The sequence below is a fragment of the Lagenorhynchus albirostris genome, chromosome 7 (assembly GCF_949774975.1).
Source record: "Lagenorhynchus albirostris chromosome 7, mLagAlb1.1, whole genome shotgun sequence".
Lineage (NCBI taxonomy): Eukaryota > Metazoa > Chordata > Mammalia > Artiodactyla > Delphinidae > Lagenorhynchus > Lagenorhynchus albirostris.
In genome coordinates, this window is record NC_083101.1 from 589,756 (window position 1) to 607,590 (window position 17,835).

General features: G+C 49.7%; 1 protein-coding gene across 5 annotated transcripts in view; it reads right to left on the reverse strand.

The window, feature by feature from the left end:
* The window catches only part of EHMT1 (euchromatic histone lysine methyltransferase 1), a 145,972-nt gene that overhangs the window by 87,121 nt on the left and 41,016 nt on the right, over positions 1-17,835 (reverse strand). Inside the window, exon 1 of one of the 5 annotated variants that reach the window (XM_060153799.1) lies at positions 8,484-8,684. The exons of the other annotated variants lie outside the window; for them this stretch is intronic. Within the exon in view, the coding sequence (XP_060009782.1) occupies positions 8,484-8,534 (51 nt within the window). The 5' untranslated portion in view covers positions 8,535-8,684. Of the gene's footprint in view, positions 1-8,483; positions 8,685-17,835 lie in introns of those variants that run through there. 5 annotated transcript variants of the gene reach the window in all.

Consider the following 17,835-nt stretch of genomic DNA (forward strand, 5'->3'; position numbering starts at 1 on the left):
CCAGGCTCTCACTCCCTGCGCAAGAGGGTCCCACCGCTCTGCCTCCCAGGTGCCCACCCATCAATTTCTACCACACTGCTGACTTTTTTGTTGTTGTTAAATAAACAACGGATGGTGGGAGAATGATCATAGAAATTCTGACATTACCCCTTAGAAGATTCCTAAAATTCAAAGGTAAGTAAGGGCTAGATATATTTTGGATAATGTGTATTAAAAGGACAAGCCTATAGACAAATTATACATTTCAATAACTTTCTCAATTTGCATGTTGAAGACAGGGACTTCCCTAGTGGTCCAGTGGTTACGACTCCACGCTCCCAGTGCAGGGGGCCCAGGTTCAATCCCTGGTCAGGGAACTAGATCCTGCATGCCGCAACGAAGATCCCCTGTGCCGCAACTAGACCCGGCGCAGCCAAATAAATAAATATATATATAAAAAAAAGAAAGAAAGAAAAAGACGATGTGGTCACGTCCACAAACCAGTAACAACAACCATGACAACGACCATCACCAGGGAGCTCGGTTTCTACCTCCCTTTGTGCCTGCTGCCCTGCCCGGGAGCTGAGAGTAAGACCCCCACCCGCTCAGCGGGGAGGGAGGGGTAAGGCCTCTGAGGGGAGGGAGCACAGGGTCCCGACCTCTCCAGGCTCCCACAGCGGGACCGCTCGAAGACCCAACCACGAGCTACCTTAGAAGTGAGCACCTTCCCACACACTCTCCCTGCACAGAAGTGCTAACCTCAACAATAAGGTTATAGTCACAAAAGTACCAGAAAGTTAAAACTGCCTCTAAATACTTCATCTTCAAAATGGTGTGCTGGGGACCCTGGACCACCCCCAGAGCCAGGCCAACCCCGAGGATGGGGCAGGAGAGCCAGCTCCAGAAAAACACAAAAGCTGACACAGCGGCTCGCAGACCTTGCACTCGCTGTGGGGCCAGCTCTGCGGCCGGGCCTCAGGCCTGAAAGCTGCAGGACTGGAGCCCCCGCCTCCAGCCAGAGCTGACTGTTTCCTCGGCCTCCGCAGGCCCAGGCCACTTGGCATCCACGCATGTCACATCACTCCTGCATTTGCACAGAACTCCTGTCTCAAACACAAAGGTTGAGAAGGTTCATCTTTAAGTGCTACACGCACATTTTAAGTTTAAAAGCAGCAAAAGCCATTTCGGAAAGAATTTGAGATGAACTCGACTAGAACCATGTAAAACAGCTCCATGTGCTGGGGAGGCGGGAAAGGATGCAGTCAGTGCCCCCAGGGAACTGCTGCCCTCCCAACTGGCCACCAGCATTTCTATCCTGGCTCCAGAGGGCTGTGCGGCGCGTGTGCTGGATTGGGAGAGGGGATGTCAGCTTTCAGGCCTTATCTACCTGAGCTATAAAGAGACCCAACAACAGTACGATATTAAGAGAAAGGAGGAGAAACCCTCTCGACAATCATCTTCGTGGCAGGCGTGGCTCGCTCAGCTCACCCGATGACTACTGAAAGGAAAGCCCCTTCTCCACACTGGCCACCAGGCTTGCCTCGGCCTGCGCCCTGGAGACCACTGCACAGCACCCAGCACGGGGCACACAAAAGGGACCTTCTCTCCCATGAGGAGGGAGGTTTTGGTTCTAGCCATAACAGGAGATGCCAAACCCGACCTGCCATCTGCCCCTCTCTGCCCAAGGCCTGGACCAGCGGTGGCATCCCCTCCCTGAGAACCACAGGGATGCCAACGCCGGGCTGTAAGCAACAAACAGGTTCTCAAAGATGGGACGCATCTGCAGTCCAAGAAACTTCTGAGATGTAGAGCGCTACCCGCCCACCCCCTAATTTTAAACTATTTTCCACATACCAATTTCACTAGCTAATTATCAAAAGGGGTGGGGAGAAAAAGAATGAATCCTTTCAATGTCTCACAGATTTCCTTGTCCCTCTTTTGTCTTTTTGTTTTTCCCCTTGGCAGAAAAAGGAGAGTTAGTTCCTAAATTTGGAAAACACAATTAATTCCAAAGTGGCCCCATACATTACGTCTAAGGGATTTTGAAATATCAGAACAGACTCCCTTTCCATCTGTTACTTAACCATTAACTGGCCTCTCTGCAAAGAAGAAAACCAAAGGCGCTACCTCCTCGCTGTTCCCTTGACCTAGAACTCTCTCAGCTACTATATTTTTCCAAAGATGTGCAGACCAACATGTCTCCCATCCTCCACGCCCTGCTACTGGATGGTGCTCACACTTCCCCCCAAAAGGTGGGCTCTGTGTGCCCTGGCCACTCACTGGGCCTGGACCCTGAGATGCAGCTGAAGTGATTTCCCCCCTGATATCTAAAGTCAGGTCACGCAGGAGCCCGGACCACAGGAGAAGCTGAGTGCCAATATGCATGTGAGTGAAGAGCCTTCAGATGCACCCACTCCCAGTGCTGAGTCTTCCAGCTGAGACCCCAGACTCCTGGGCCAGAAAAGAGCCATCCTCTAAGCTCCACCGGAACCGCTGGCCCCCGAGAGCGACAAGGATCGCTGCTGTCTTGGGCACTGAGTTCCGGGGCACTGTGTCCGTTGGCAGCAGGCAACTCAGGTGGCGCGCTCCTCCTTCCGCTCTCCCAGCCACCGGGAGGCCCCCCACCGGGGTCAGGGCAAGCCCAGCCTGGGCCCAACAGCCGAGGTCTCCCCACAGGACCCCGATCCACGGGGAAGACTTGGCAAACCAAGAGATGCGCCAGGTGCTGTGGAAGCCCCCCCGCCCCCCAGAGAGCACGGGCCTCGCCACTCAGCACCCCACGCCCCAAGCTTCTACGGACTGAACCCCGCTAACTGGACCTGACTGTGGAGGAAAATGAGAACGAGCCACAAGCTCCCGAGGTGGCCGGCAAGCACTGGGCTGGAGCAGGCATCTGTCCCAAAGGCACAAACCAGGGAGTGGGGTACACAGCACTCACCCTCAGTATAACTTCCCTCGCAGCAGACAGTCACACCACAAACACGCTGACGTCCTAGTTCACACGTCTGTCTCTAATGAATCTGGATAGTCCCGTTGCCACAATGTGGTTTGCTGACAAAATCAGGTTCTCGGACCCTTCCACGGGGAGCACCACACTGCCGCTCCCACTGTACATGACATTGCCCCAGGGCCACGTGGCCAGGTGGCGGGCATGGGTGCCCACAGGCACACAACCCAACAGGATGCGGTGGAGATTCAGGACCCTCCCCCAGGGCTTAAGGCTGGGCAACTCCCAGCTCCTGTACTCCACGGAGCCTGGGCTACATCAAGGTGAAAACCCTGGACGCTGTGAGAAGTCAGAACGCCTGGCTGGCAGAGGGCACAGTCAGCTGCGTGCCTCACTCAGGTCCCACTTGCACCACAAGGACTCAGCACACTGAGCACCACCCTAAAAACCAGGGTCAGTCAGTCCACTCCAAACTCCAGGTTCTTACTGACTCAGTTTCAACCAAAGTTTCGGCAACATAAAACTATCACAGGGGAAATCACTCAGTATCACGTCATCTATCACACTTAGGTTATCAATATAAAAAGCAAAGTGGGCAGCATGGCTCATCAGTACACTGGCCCTAAAAAAATCATTAACAGAATTCCAGAAAGCGGGACATTCTGCAAGACCACTGACATAGTTTCCTCACCAAGCCGATGGTAGAAAGCTACAGCCGAGGAACTTAAACAGAACAACCATGCACAGTGCAGGCTATGCTGGGCCCTGATTTGAACTAATCAACTGTAAAGTGACATTCTGACATAACTGGAGGGAAATCTTAAAATGGCTGGATGGGGCCTCCCCGGTGGCGCAGTGGTTGAGAGTCCGCCTGCTAATGCAGGGGACACGGGTTCGTGCCCTGGTCCGGGAGGATCCCACATGCTGCGGGGCAGCTGGGCCCGTGAGCCATGGCCGCTGAGCCTGTGCGTCCGGAGCCTGTGCTCCGCAACGGGAGAGGCCACAACAGTGAGAGGCCCGCGCACCGCAAAAAAAAAAAAAAAAAAAAAGGCTGGATGATACTGAATGACTGTGGATTTTGTTAGAAATCAAAATGATATGTAGTTATGTCAAAAATGTCTATATTTAAAAAAACAATACACAGAGTGTAGAGGTGGAAATTTCATGACACGTATGATGCGCTTTGAGAGACCAATCAGCGCACAGGCCCAAGCTGTCTACTTTTGTATGTGATGGAAACAAATTCTTCAGAAAACTCCAGTGGAAAACTAGATCTAAGATACAGAAGATACCTGTATCGAAAGAGAACAGTACATGCCCCACCCCTTCGCGGGTGCCAGCGCCAGGCACCAGCGAACCTGAGCCCTGCCACCTGCCATGTCATCGCGTGATCCCGTCCCAGCTCCTCCTTTCTCCACCCGTGTGGTCAGGTCACATAAACCTCCCGCTGCCTCGCTGCTTTCTCACCTGAGGACAGTGCAGAATGCTTGAAGCCATTGGTGACACATCAGTGCCCAACAGACATCAGCTAGCCTTACTGTTCAATACACGTAGTAAGTGTATCACGAAGACATCTGTACCGTCTGCCACATGCCGAACTCCTTCTTGACAGTCACCCCCAAATCCAAACGTCCAAAGGCAAGTCCAGCCTGGAGCCTGGCCCGAGCCGCAGCCAGCCCACGCACACCATCTCCCCACATGAACAGCCACCACCAGACCTCTGCCACTGACCTCTTCCTCCAACCTCCCTTCAACCTCTGCTGGCCCCATTCCCAAAGGCACGGACAGGCTGAAGGAGGGCAGAGCCGCAGCCTGGCCCTACTCCACCCCGCCAAGCCCACCCAACTCTCAAACTTGAGACTGTTCTGGAGTCTACACATCCCACGACCCCTTTTGAAAGCCACCCTGGCCCTGTCCACACACATCTGTTCCCTCTGAGGCCAGCTCCTCCCCAAGTGCCCACAGCCTCACGTATGGGGCCTGAGAGCATCACTAGCTGTTTCTATTTCTTTCTTTCTTTTTTTTTTAATAAATGTATTTATTTACTTATGGCTGCATTGGGTCTTCACTGCTGCGTGCGGGCTTCTCTAGTTGTGGCGAGTGGGGGCTAATCTTCGGCAGCTTCTCATTGCAATGGCTTCTCATTGCAATGGCTTCTCTTGTTGCGGACCATGGGCTCTAGGCACACGGGCTTCAGCAATTGTGGCACATGGGCTCAGTAGTTGTGGCTCGTGGGCTTAGTTGCTCCGCGGCATGTGGGATCTTCCTGGACCAGGGCTCGAACCCGTGTCCCCTGCATTGGCAGGCGGATTCTTAACCACTGCGCCACCAGGGAAGTCCACTAGCCGTTTCTAACACACACGGAGTGGGTACAGTCCAGGTGAATGTACAAGGTCATCTGATTCTTTCCTAGACGCAACAGACACATCTAAAAGAATGTTTTCTCATTTTTTATTGTTGTAAGAACTCCTTTCTAAAGTAAAAACATTTTTAAGTTGATTAGAAAAAAAAATATAGTGATGAAAGGCTATTAGAAATATCCAAAGGTAACACAGGATAAGTACACTTCATAAATGCCAATAGAGGGCCCTCCCCTGACAATATTTTGGCACCTTGAGCAAGATCGGCCTGGTGTTTTTTACAGTTCTCATTTCGTGTCATTTCCAAATTCTCCCAGAGTCCAGCCAGTCAAGCTTCTCATTAGTTCTGCCTATTTTGCACTTCAACAGAATCACCAATTTCCTGTGAAATTTTAGTAAACTGTGCTTCATTTATATTTCAGGGAAAGAAACAATTTTAAGAGCTCCCACATTGAAGAAGTCAGGGCACAAACACCTGGAGTCCGGGAGGCAGAGGGACATGGTCCTAACTGGGCAGGGCGGCTGGTGGTCCCACAACCGCTATTCCCACGACGGGAGCCATGGGCACCCGCCTGGGGGCTTTCATGAAGAAGAGGGGCCAGAACACATGTTGGTGAGCACGTGGAGAAACTGAAACACGGCTGGCCGGATGCAAAATGATGCAGCTATTGTGGAAAAGAGTTGGTGCCACCCCCAAACTCTAAACACAGAATTCCCAGATGGCCTGACAATTCCACTCCTGGTACACACCCAAGGAATGCCTGAGACTCCTGTCCAAATATGCTCAGCAGCGCTATTCAAAATGGTCAAAAGCTGGAGAAAACCAAGGTGTGCATCAACAGATGAACACGAAATATCATTCAGCCAGAAAAGGGAATGAAGTTCTGACAAATGCTACAACATGGGTGAACCTTGAAAACATGGTGCTAAGTGAAGTAAGCCAGACACAGAATGACAAATATTATATAGTTCTACTGATACGGAACATCTAGTTTAGGTAAATTCATAAAGATAGAAAAGGAAAAAGGGAAATTTTTGCTTAATGGGTACAGTTTCTTCTTGGGGTGATGAAAATATTTTAGAAACAGTGATGACGGTTGCACAACATTGTGAATGTACTTAATGCCAACAAAAAGCACACTTAAAATGGTTAAAATTTATGTTTAAGTATATTTTACCATTAAAAAAGAGAGAAAAAAAGAGTGAGGTGTGCAAACGTACCCTTATGGATGCAATCATGAACTTCTTTAAAAAAACCAATCCAATTACTAGAAAAGACCCCTTTAAAGGAGAGATGTAATGTATTTACAAGAACAAAAATCAGAAAATACTACTTTGTGTAGTAAAAAAAGAAAAAATAGGATGTAGCCTAATAGTGCTAAATGCATACCATCATACAAATATATGTTGAGACATATATTATTACCTTCCTGATGTTGATGGTAGAGGAATATCTGTAGGAAACATACGCCACCACATCTAGGAACCATGGGGCATCTACGAAGCAAGTTGATCTCAAAAGGCTCATGAAAAAAATCTCTTGTATTATACTTGCAGCTTTTCTACTACGTATGAAAGTATTTTAAAAGAAAAACAGCTTTATAGTCCAAAAAAAAAGGAAACATACAGAACAATACTGTATTGTGGGTGGGTTCAAACACCTCTCTGTAAAACACAGGGAAAGATCTGGAAGGACCCACATCTAACTCATCATGACAGAAGATGTGGGCTGGAGTGTGAGGGGCAAACAGGGGAGATCCTGCCTGAACAGGATTTGACTTTCAAAAGAAAAATTCATATATCATTGTATAATTTTATTCTTTAAGTAAAGGAAATTAATTGGCAAAAATTAAACAGTGAAAACTACCCATAAGCCAACAACTTTAACACTGGTTTATAACCTCCCAAACATTTTTCTGTGCAAATATGCTCATAAAGCTGTAACTGACACAGATTATATAAATGGGATTCTACAAATACTGTTAGGGAACCACTTCTCCCTTAACCAATGTGAACAAAAGGATCTACCGGGGCTTCCCTGGTGGTGCAGTGGTTGGGGGTCCGCCTGCCGATGCAGGGGACGCGGGTTCGTGCCCCGGTCCGGGAGGATCCCACATGCCGCGGAGCGGCTGGACCCATGGGCCATGGCCGCTGGGCCTGCGCGTCTGGAGCCTGTACTCTGCGGCGGGAGAGGCCGCAGCAGTGAGAGGCCCGCGTACCGCAAAAAAAAAAAAAAAAAGAGAGAATCTACCGCATTGTCACTGGGGGGACGCACAGGGTTGGTGAGAGACCACCCACGTAGGACCCACTGAGGGACTCGCAGGGGATTTGCAATAGCACCATCTCCACGTAATACACTCCTCTGTATGTAGCTTTTTGTAAACTCCTCTAAGAAAGAGCCATAAAGATAAAGGACAGAGGGACTTCCCTGGTGGCGCAGTGCTTGAGAATCTGCCTGCCAACGCAGGGAACACAGGTTTGAGCCCTGGTCCGGGAAGATCCCACATGCCACGCAGCAACCAAGCCTGTGCGTCACAACTACTGACCTTGCGATCTAGAGCCCGTGAGCCACAACTACTGAGCCCACGTGCCACAACTACCAAAGCCCATGTGCCTAGAGCCCGTGCTCCGCAACGAAGAGTAGCCCCCACTCACTGCAACCCGTGCCCAGCAACGAAAACCGAACGCAACCCCAAAATAAATAAATTTATATTAAAAAAAAAAGATAAAGGACAGAGCTGGAGATTAAAGGTCTTCATTTCCTTACACAAATGACGTGCCCTGTGGCTCAGCAAGGGTCCTAAACAGACAGGTTTTCTCCTTCTAAGACTGAAATGCTTTAAAAAGATTTTTGAAGAATAACCCCAGGTCCTTTTCATTTTAATCTGTGTAAGAGAAAGGAAGCTCTCCCTGACCCAGGCCCCCGTTACCTGGGGCAGGACCCCCAGGATAAGCAAGCTCGGGAGGCCAAGCTGCAACGCTCAACAGCCTTTGGGGACCATGTGTCCTACACACCAGGGAACAGGCCCACAGACTGAGGCCACACACCTAAGAGCTGACGCACAACTAACTTCACACAGTCACTGCATGTTACCAGTCCTTAGACTAAATAATTAAATAGCTACTACTGAGTTGATTCTTACTATCACAAGGTAAATGATTAAAAAAATAAAAAAAAAACATGAAAGCACATGAACCTTCACTGTTGCTCGAGGCGATGGCGCCAGCACAACACAACTCTCCTCCATACAGACAACATCTGATTTCTGAAGTCAGAACTCCGGCCAAGGAGGTCACATTACCAAAAAGACATCCATGTGACACACCATTAGCCACAGCATCGCTCCTCCTCCTGAGGACAGCAGCACCTGCTACAACCGGAGTCCTGGAGCTCCTCGGAGGGGCTGCAAAGAACACGGACAGCAGTTCTTTCTACAGAGATGGCCCCTCATCTAGAAACACCCCATTCAAACTGGTGGAACAGGGTCCGTATCCCAGCTTGTAACCCACAGTAACAGCTTGACTGCTCTGATTTTAATAAAGTCTACTCAGGCTTCCCTGGTGGTCCAGTGGTTAAGAATCTGCCTGCTAATGCCGGGGACACGGGTTCGATCCCTGGTCTGGGAAGATCCCACATGCCATGGGGCAACTAAGCCCGTGTGCCACAACTACTGAGCCCGTGAGCCGCAACTACTGAGCCCATGTGCTACAACTACTGAAGCCTGCGTGCCTAGAGCCCTGCCTGGCAACAAGAGAAGCCACCACAATGAGAAGCCCACGCACCACAAGGAAGAGTAGCCCCCACTCGCCCCAACTAGAGAAAGTCCACACGCAGCAACAAAGACCCAGCGCAGCCAAAAATAAAATTAGTTAATTAATTAAAAATAAAAAATAAAGTCTACTCAACGAGAAGCCTGCCAAACGACAAGCTCCCTAATCCACAAAAAGTAAACCTATGTGACATAAACATGATTTGGGCTTGTATGCTTATTCATGTAACTGTGTGGAGTTTCTATGCAGAACTGGAATGTGAACATAAACGGCCTGAGAAGCACCAAGAATCCACGCAGTCGTGAGGCAGGGGCACGTGCAGCGTGGGGGGCCACCATGCTCAGGGGACCCGCTGCCCTGAGCTGCCCAGAAACCACCCCTCTCTTGAGCCCAGGGGCCTGAGGGTCTGCATGGGTGCCTCGGCCTCCAGGCATTCCCCCAGGGTGGCTCCAGGCTGAGGGAAGGAGGCCAGGCCAGGGGAGGTCCTAACCCCTAAGCTCCTGGCAAGCAGCGGCCGGGCCCAGGACACCGTGGAAGCAGCGATGGGGACCGTGGCCACCAGATGGAACTGCACAGACGCAAGAATACTCAAAGTAGGCTACTCAACAGAGAACAATACCATGACGGCTAGGACATCCTAAACTTTCTACCAAAAACAATAATAAACCATTATTTCCTCACAAAACACAAAAAGGTTAATATTAAGGAAAAAAAGTTCACTTGCAATTTTTAACTGTTTAAAATTTTTATTATTATATATTTAATAAATCCCAAACCCGTGACTCTTTTAAAGAAAAAAGGCTTTTACATCTCGACAGCTTTCTACAGCATAGAAACTAATGTCAACTCAACCCTGGGGTCATTCTTCAGTCCCAGACGTGGAATGTGAACTTTCCGGGGGGCTGAATGGCATTGCGCGTCCCTATCCACTCCCCCTGGGGGCACAGGGAGGTGCCAAGGTCAGACACGGTCGGTCAAAACCGCATAGGGAAGAGCAGGGTGAGGGCCCCCCACATGGAGGTCACCCTCGCCCCGAGGCTGAGACTGAGGACAGGAGGGGCACGGTGGGCACTGAGGCTCCAGGGAATGAGGGCCAAGAAAGGACCGGAACAAACCAACAGCTGGAAGAGGAGGGAAGTGAGGAAACGACAGGGTAGAGGCTGGTCCTGAGTTCCTGGAGAGAAAGCTGACCTTTCCTACTACCACAGATAACGAAGGAATTTAAGTAGGAGCAATTCTGTACCGATTTTATATCCATAATACATTAAATCAAATTACAGTTCCTCAGGAAGACCAATTGATTTGTAGGACAAAAGAATTTGCAGGACGTGCAATGCAGATACTACAAAATTTTAGCAAAATCCTGCTGCAGCTTCAGGCTGAATACAGTTCTCAGGATTCCAATCTGATTCCTGCACAATGAGGTGCTGATTATACATATGCAGCAAAAACAACAAAAACATGGCATGTTTCTGACTGAAAAGACATGGTTTCACGTGTCCCTCACACTGGCAGCACCTGCCTCCCACCACCTGCCTCGGCTGCTCAGAAACCTGTGAAGGATAATCTCACGATGGCAAAACTCCTAGTTACGAACACCGGTGCCTCATGGAGAAGAGGAACAACGCAATCTCTACCTTTCCCACCCAATGGCCTCCTCCTTCAGTCCGTCCACTTGTGCCACTGGTGATCAGCCTGATGTTTTTAATAGTCTAAGCAACAAAACCCCACAAGTTAGACCATTAAACATCCAGAAGGATACATGATAATTACATTGATCAGTCATGACATGATTCTGTGAAAGAAAACCTACTATTGCCTATGAAAAACTCTTATATTTTTCATTAAGAACATTTAAGAGAGACTAGAAAAAGACATGTAAAAATAAGAATATAGTACATAACGAAGAGCCATTTCAAATCAGTAGAAAGAAAATAATTAATAAAATGGTCACTGAGACAACGGCTAACCATGGGTGAAAGGTTATCATAAATATAAATCAATGAATGAAACAAATATAAATTAATAAAACCATAAAAGCACTAGGAGAAAATACCTGATACCCCTGAAATGAGGAACTCCTGATTCTAAACATAACACTAAGACCAGCAGTCAAAAAATAAAAACTACAGAGTTAACTACCAAAATATTTTAAACATTTATGTGGCTAAATAAATAAACTTTAAAAGACAGAAAAACTGGGACTTCCCTGATGGCACAATGGTTAAGAATCCGCCTGCCAATGCAGGGGACACAGGTTCAAACCCTGGTCCAGAAAGATCCCACATGCCACGGGGCAACAAAGCCTGTGTGCCACAACTACTGAGCCTGTGCTCTAGAGCCCACAAGCCACAACTACTGAGCCCACGTGCCTAGAGCCCGTGCTCTGCAACAAGAGAAGCCACCGCAATGAGAAGCCCGCGCACCGCAACGAAGAGTAGCCCCCACTCACAATTAGAGAAAGCCCACGTGCAGCAACGAAGACCCAACGCAGCCAATAAATAAGTAAATAAATAAATCTTCCTTAAAAAAAAAAACAGAAAAATTATATGCAATGTATGTGGCTAAGTATAACACCCTTGATATTATTCTTAACTCTAGAAGGAAGAAATAAATAATAACTACAAACTAAATTTTTAGAAAAGACAACCACTGAGAAAATGGGCAGAAGAATTAAACAGGCATGCCTAAATGGCCAACAGACATACAGGAGACGTTCAGCCCCTTAGTAACCACGGATCAGTGAGAACTTGTTCCACAAGAAGAGTCTTACACAGAAGACAAAGTGAGTCAAAGACACTGTACGAAAACTACAGCTCAGTCCTCTCAGACACAGACTCAAAGATCATTAACTGAATATTAGCAAATGAATCCAGCTACATGTAAAAGGAATCACACATCCATGACCAAGTAGGATTCATCCCAAGAATGCAAGGTTGGTTTAACATCTGACAATCAATTGATGTAACAAATATCAATAGAATCCAGGACAAAACTCATGATGACCATCTCAACAGATACGGAAAAGACGTGACAAAATTCTTTCATGACAATAACTCTTAATCTGATAAGGACATCGATGAAAGACTCATGGTTGACACCACACTTAACAGTGAATGGCCAATGCTTCCACCAAAGATCGGGGACAAGCCACAAAGGTCCACTCCCACCGTTTCGCCTCAACACTGCAACAGAGCACCGGGGCTCTGGCCAGCGCAGTGGGGGTGGGAGGACAATACAAGTAAGAAAAAAACTGCCCATAATCCTACCAGCAATAGTAAACATCTTAGTATACCCGGTACAGGTATTTTACATTCATGGATAATATAATATACTGGTTTCAATCTATTTTTTTCACTCAACCTGGTATCTGTAACATTATTTTTAAGATGTGCAGTAGTGCTGTGTCATGTGGTTACGACCAACTCCTTTTAGCTGCTGTAAACCCCACTGCAGCCATCTCTTTGCAAACCCTTATTAAGAACGTCAGTCACACTTCACCCTTGGTGCATCATCACCAAGCTCAACGCCTCCTCCACCGTCCAGACTCTGCTGCTACCTTCTTATTTTAAGCCACATCACCCCTGAAGTCACTAGTAGTAGGAACAGTCTATCAACTCATTTTCTCACTCCAGTCTCTCCCCTCTTCAGTCTAACATCTATTCTACAGTTAAAATCACCTCCTAAAACTGTGATCTTCCCATAATCTTCTCAAAACATCCAGTGCTCCCCCTGTCCACAAGCTCACATTCACACCTAACAACACAAAAGGTCACAAACTGGCCAATGGCCAGATCTAGCCCAAGCCCACTTGTGTGCTTCCCACCAGCTAAGAATGGTTGTTGTACATTTAAGTTAAAAAAATAACAAAGAATATGCATCAGAGACCGTGTGCAGCAGACACAGCTGTCCCTTTACAGAAAAAGTCTGCTGACTCTTAACCCAGCCCAACAATTTTTGGGTCCAAATTAGCCTGTCAAACACCCTTAGGTGCCAGCCTACAGCATCAAGCTACTCAGAGTTCCTGGGCCGGGACCCTTGGTCTTGGGCCGCCGCATGTGTCTTCCTCCCAGCTTTCACCCCTGAAGGTCCAGCTCTGCACTGAGCCCTGCAAGGTCCCACAGCCCTACCAGCTTCTGTGTGCTCTCGGGATGCGGAGTCCCCAGGAAACTGACTTAGACTTACTCATCCAAGCAAACCCCAGCACCCAGCCTAACAACTGCCCCACGACACACATTCCATGACTGTCTGAAGAGCACATTTAAAGGGATGACTGAGGGCTTCCCTGGTGGCGCAGTGGTTGAGAGTCCACCTGCCGATGCAGGGGACGCGGGTTCGTGCCCCGGTCCGGGAAGATCCCACGTGCCACGGAGCGGCTGGGCCCGTGAGCCATGGCCGCTGAGCCTGCACGCCCAGAGCCTGTGCTCCGCAGCGGGAGAGGCCACAACAGTGAGGGGCCCACGTACCGCAAAAAAATAATAATAATAAAAAATAAAGGGATGACTGACTATAAAGTGCAGGCCTGTAACATCGAGAGATAAGTCACGGAGTCACAGAAACACTGTACAAAGGAGAGCCCCACAGCGCCACACTGATCTGCACTTGCTCTTTAAGACTAGACAGAAAAACAAAGGCAACAAAAGGAAAAGCTCTAGAGCCGGGAGCCAGGGAGCATCCTAGGCTCTCTGCCAGTATGAAAGTGAGTCCGGCTGCACTGAGGGGACTGGGAAGGAGAGGGAGCTTGGAGGGTTACCACCGTCACGTTCTTAGATACACGCCAGTCAAGACTGTAATCCTGCTTAGCTTCTTCTGGCTCCTAGAATTTGCTTCGTAAATACGGCTCCGTGAAGAGACTGGCGCCCAGGAGGCCCTGGGGTTTACACAGGTTACAGATGCAGCGTGGTCGTCCCGGCTTCTGCCACCATCCTGTGGACAAAGCCACGGCCGTCAGGCCCCACATCTCTGCGCTCCAGGACAGGGACCCACATCTTCCGAAGAAAGGACTGGGTGTTTCAGAAACTCTCCCACCAGGCGCCCCACCTCTGTCACCATTTCTCCTAGCTGTATGGCAGAGTGGGAATGGGGTGGCTCTGGCCTGTCACCCCCGCCCCCAGGGCTGGTCAGACTGCGAGCTCGATCCCAGACCAAGGGTGGTCCTGCTCCAACCGCACGTACAGCAAACATGGAGTCACCTCCAGGGCCCGCTCGGTACGGGCCGGGGGCTGGGTGAGCAGTACCACCACGTTCACGAGCTGCTCCTTCACGCAGGCAGTGTGACCAGAGTCATGGAATTGTGTCATTTCCTATCCTCTCATTGGTACATACTTTTCACAATGACTAACGTGAGAGGAAGGGCCTTGAAGTGTTTTTTTGTTTTTTGGTGTGTTTTTTTTGCGGTACGCGGGCCTCTCACTGTTGTGGCCTCTCCCGTCGCGGAGCACAGGCTCCAGACGCGCAGGCTCAGCAGCCATGGCTCACGGGCCCAGCCGCTCCACGGCACGCAGGATCCTCCCGTACCAGGGCACGAACCCGCGTCCCCTGCATCGGCAGGTGGACTCTCAACCACTGAGCCACCAGGGAAGCCCTTGAAGTGTTTTTGATGAGAAGAAAGCTTTCAATCCGCTGAAACACGGGGGATGTGATACAGGCTCCCTGAGGGCAGCACGCGTGTCTCTTCCTGGCTGAAGCGCAGCCGGTTTAACTGTGGGCTGAGCCCCGGGCACAGTCCTGGCCATCGGTCGAGGGACCCCAGCAACTGACCATGTCCCCAGGCCGGAGTCCCCGTGGCCCTGCATGGGAGGGAAAGCGAGGCTAGACGGAATTTATACACCAAGAAAAAGGAGAAACCTGTTCCCCTCTTCAGATCTGAAGAGCAGGACCCCTCTCCAAAGCATCACAAATAAGAAACAGCGGCGGGGGGGTGGGGGGATGTCAACCCCCGAGGGCACGTGGCCGTCTGCCAGGCACCGCAGAACCACCAGGCTCCAGCACGAAGACGATAGACGGCTCGAGCATCTGCTGGGCAGGAGAGCCCCGAGGCTTCCTGCGACGTCGTCCTACAGCCACAGTCCTGAGAGGAGGACCAGCCCTTACTGAGCAGGGACTTAACGGGATCGGCTTCACTGGCAAAAAGGCAGCCCCCGGCTCATCGGGACGGGGCGCCATCTGGTGGTGAAAAGCGTAAGTGCAGGCTACGTGCAGAAAACCAGAGAAATTCATTAAAAAGTTTTCCTTCTAATCAGAAAGGTTCTTGGGAGAAGACCATATTCCTAATATTATCGGAGGGTTTTTTTTTAAATCTTTCCATAATACTGCTCTCTAATAGGACTGAAATACCACGGGAAAAACAAGCACAGTCATAGCTGAATTTCATTCAAAACCCCCATTTTGACAAAAAGACTAAGCACGGTAACAATAGTAAACCAAAGGAGGTGAATATTTTGAAGCATGTACCACAAAATTTGGGATCTGTTCCCCATCAGAATGAAAGCTCTGTGAGCAACAGGAATTCTGTGGGGTTCTGATTCATCGTTGTCCTACCACGCCCTCCAGCAGCTCTGAGAACAGCTTAGCCCCAGAACCAGGTTACACCCCAAAGAGCACGGAGCAGCCCAGAGGCTTTGCTCCCCTGGGTTACAGCTGTTACCTACCATGTTAGAAATCAAAACTGAGACAGTCCATCACTTTCTTTCAAAATAACAATAAACACATTACATGTTAACATATAATATATTTACGAAAAATAACCATGTTTCAAAACAAAACAGTAGAGACAAGAGTGGCATTGCTTTACTCGTTCACAAGTGTCTTTCTTGGCTTAACAGAGCAACGCTCATACCCTACACGCGGCCCAGGGCCTATCATGTCCCAGGCTGCTCTAGAAACCTGCGCCCTACGCTTAGGACTGGACGAGAGGGGAAAAGGCAGATAGCAGTCTGACCTGACAGCCCTGGAAGGGCCTTGGGGCCCCTCTGCTGTGGTGTCCACTACACAGTAGGTGCTGACGGCGCTCTCCTGAGTGGAAGGACAGAGACTGAGCAGGGGCTGGTGCTGAGGAGCCGGGAAGAAAAGGGCAAGGGTGGGGAAGGATGAGGTGCAGCCCGGTGGGGTTGGGGGGAGTGTGAGGCCTGGGCCCTCGTGCTGCAGGGGGAACTCTCATTTTGTATCTGATTACAAGTACAGGATGCAATTCTTTGGGGCAGCTTTGTTTTGATAGAGCATTTCAATTCAGGGTCATCTTCTCTTCAGGATTTTAATGCTCTTTTTTTTTTTTTTTTTTTTGCAGTACGCGGGCCTCTCACTGTTGTGGCCTCTCCCGTTGCGGAGCACAGACTCCGGACGCGCAGGCTCAGCGGCCGTGGCTCACGGGCCCAGCCGCTCCGCGGCATGTGGGATCTTCCCAGACCAGGGCACGAACCCGTGTCCCCTGCATCGGCAGGCAGACTCTCAACCACTGCGCCACCAGGGAAGCCCCACTCTTACTTTTTAAAAATACAGTAATCATGAATCAAAGTGCATACAAATGAGGGTTTGTATTAATTTGTTTTTACTGTAAAACTAATACATGCTCATTATTTTTTAAAAACTTATATTCCACAAAATATTTTAAAAATCACTGTCAATCTCTCGGACTTCCCTGATGGTCCAGTAGTAAAGAATCAGCCTTACAACAGAAAGGAAGCAGGTTCAATCCCTGGTCAGGGAACTAAGATCCCACATGCCGCGGGGCAACTAAGCTGCGTGCCACAACTACTGAGCTCTCGCACCTGAACTAGAGCCTGCGTGCTGCAAACTACAGAGCCCACGCACCCTGGCGCCTGCAGGCCACAACTAGAAAGAAGCCTACGCACCATAACGAGAGAGATCCCTCATGCTTCAGTGAAGATCCTGCATGCTGGTACTAAAACCCAACGCAATCAAAAAAAAAAAAAAAAACCTCACTGTCAATCTCAATCCCATAATTCACAATATCCAAGTTAACTACTGGTATATTTCCCTCTGGTTTTTTTTTTCCCAAACTTAGTAAGACACTTAAATTTAAACTCATCTGTAGTATATACAATTACTAACAGAATAATAATAACTACAAAGAGGAAACCCTCACTAACCCATCATTTAAATTCTACAAGGGATCCAGGGCCTGCAGCAAACACGGGGTGGGCCTCCCAGGGGCTGCCCCCACGCACTCGGCCACATGCACCAGTGCCAGGTCTGCAGCCCTCACAAATAGTCGTGAAAGACATAGCTGGAGACGAGCTGCCAGCCAGCTACAGCCCTGTCGCTGTCCAGCCCTGCCATCGCCAAGAATGTACCCCAAGAAACATGCCCTTGGAAGGAAGAGAGCAGCAAACACAAGAATGGAAGGACAGCCCTCCCCTCCCTGGGCCCTGAGACCAGGGTAACAGGCAGGGGAAGAGCCGGGCCAGCTGCCCCAGGACAGCACCTGCCCTGCCAGCACACCAGAGATGATCAGGACACCAGTCGAGGGGCAGGAGCATTTGGACGGTGGGAGAGGCTGCAGGGGGTGGGGGTGGGGCAGGCAGAGGTCTGTGGGGCAGCGCAGAGGGCAGCTGGGGAGGCTCCTCTCTGCCCCAGGTTCTCCGTGGAGCCAGAAGATTCCAGTGGACCATGAGCACGGGGAGGCAGCAAGGACAGTGTGACGGAGAAGACAAGGTGATACCAGCTCCAGTCACCTTCACCCCTGCTCTGACCCTGCTGGTCTCCCTGGGTCAGCTGAGTGAAGCCTGGAGGCCTGATACTCTCCAAGAGCTGACTCCT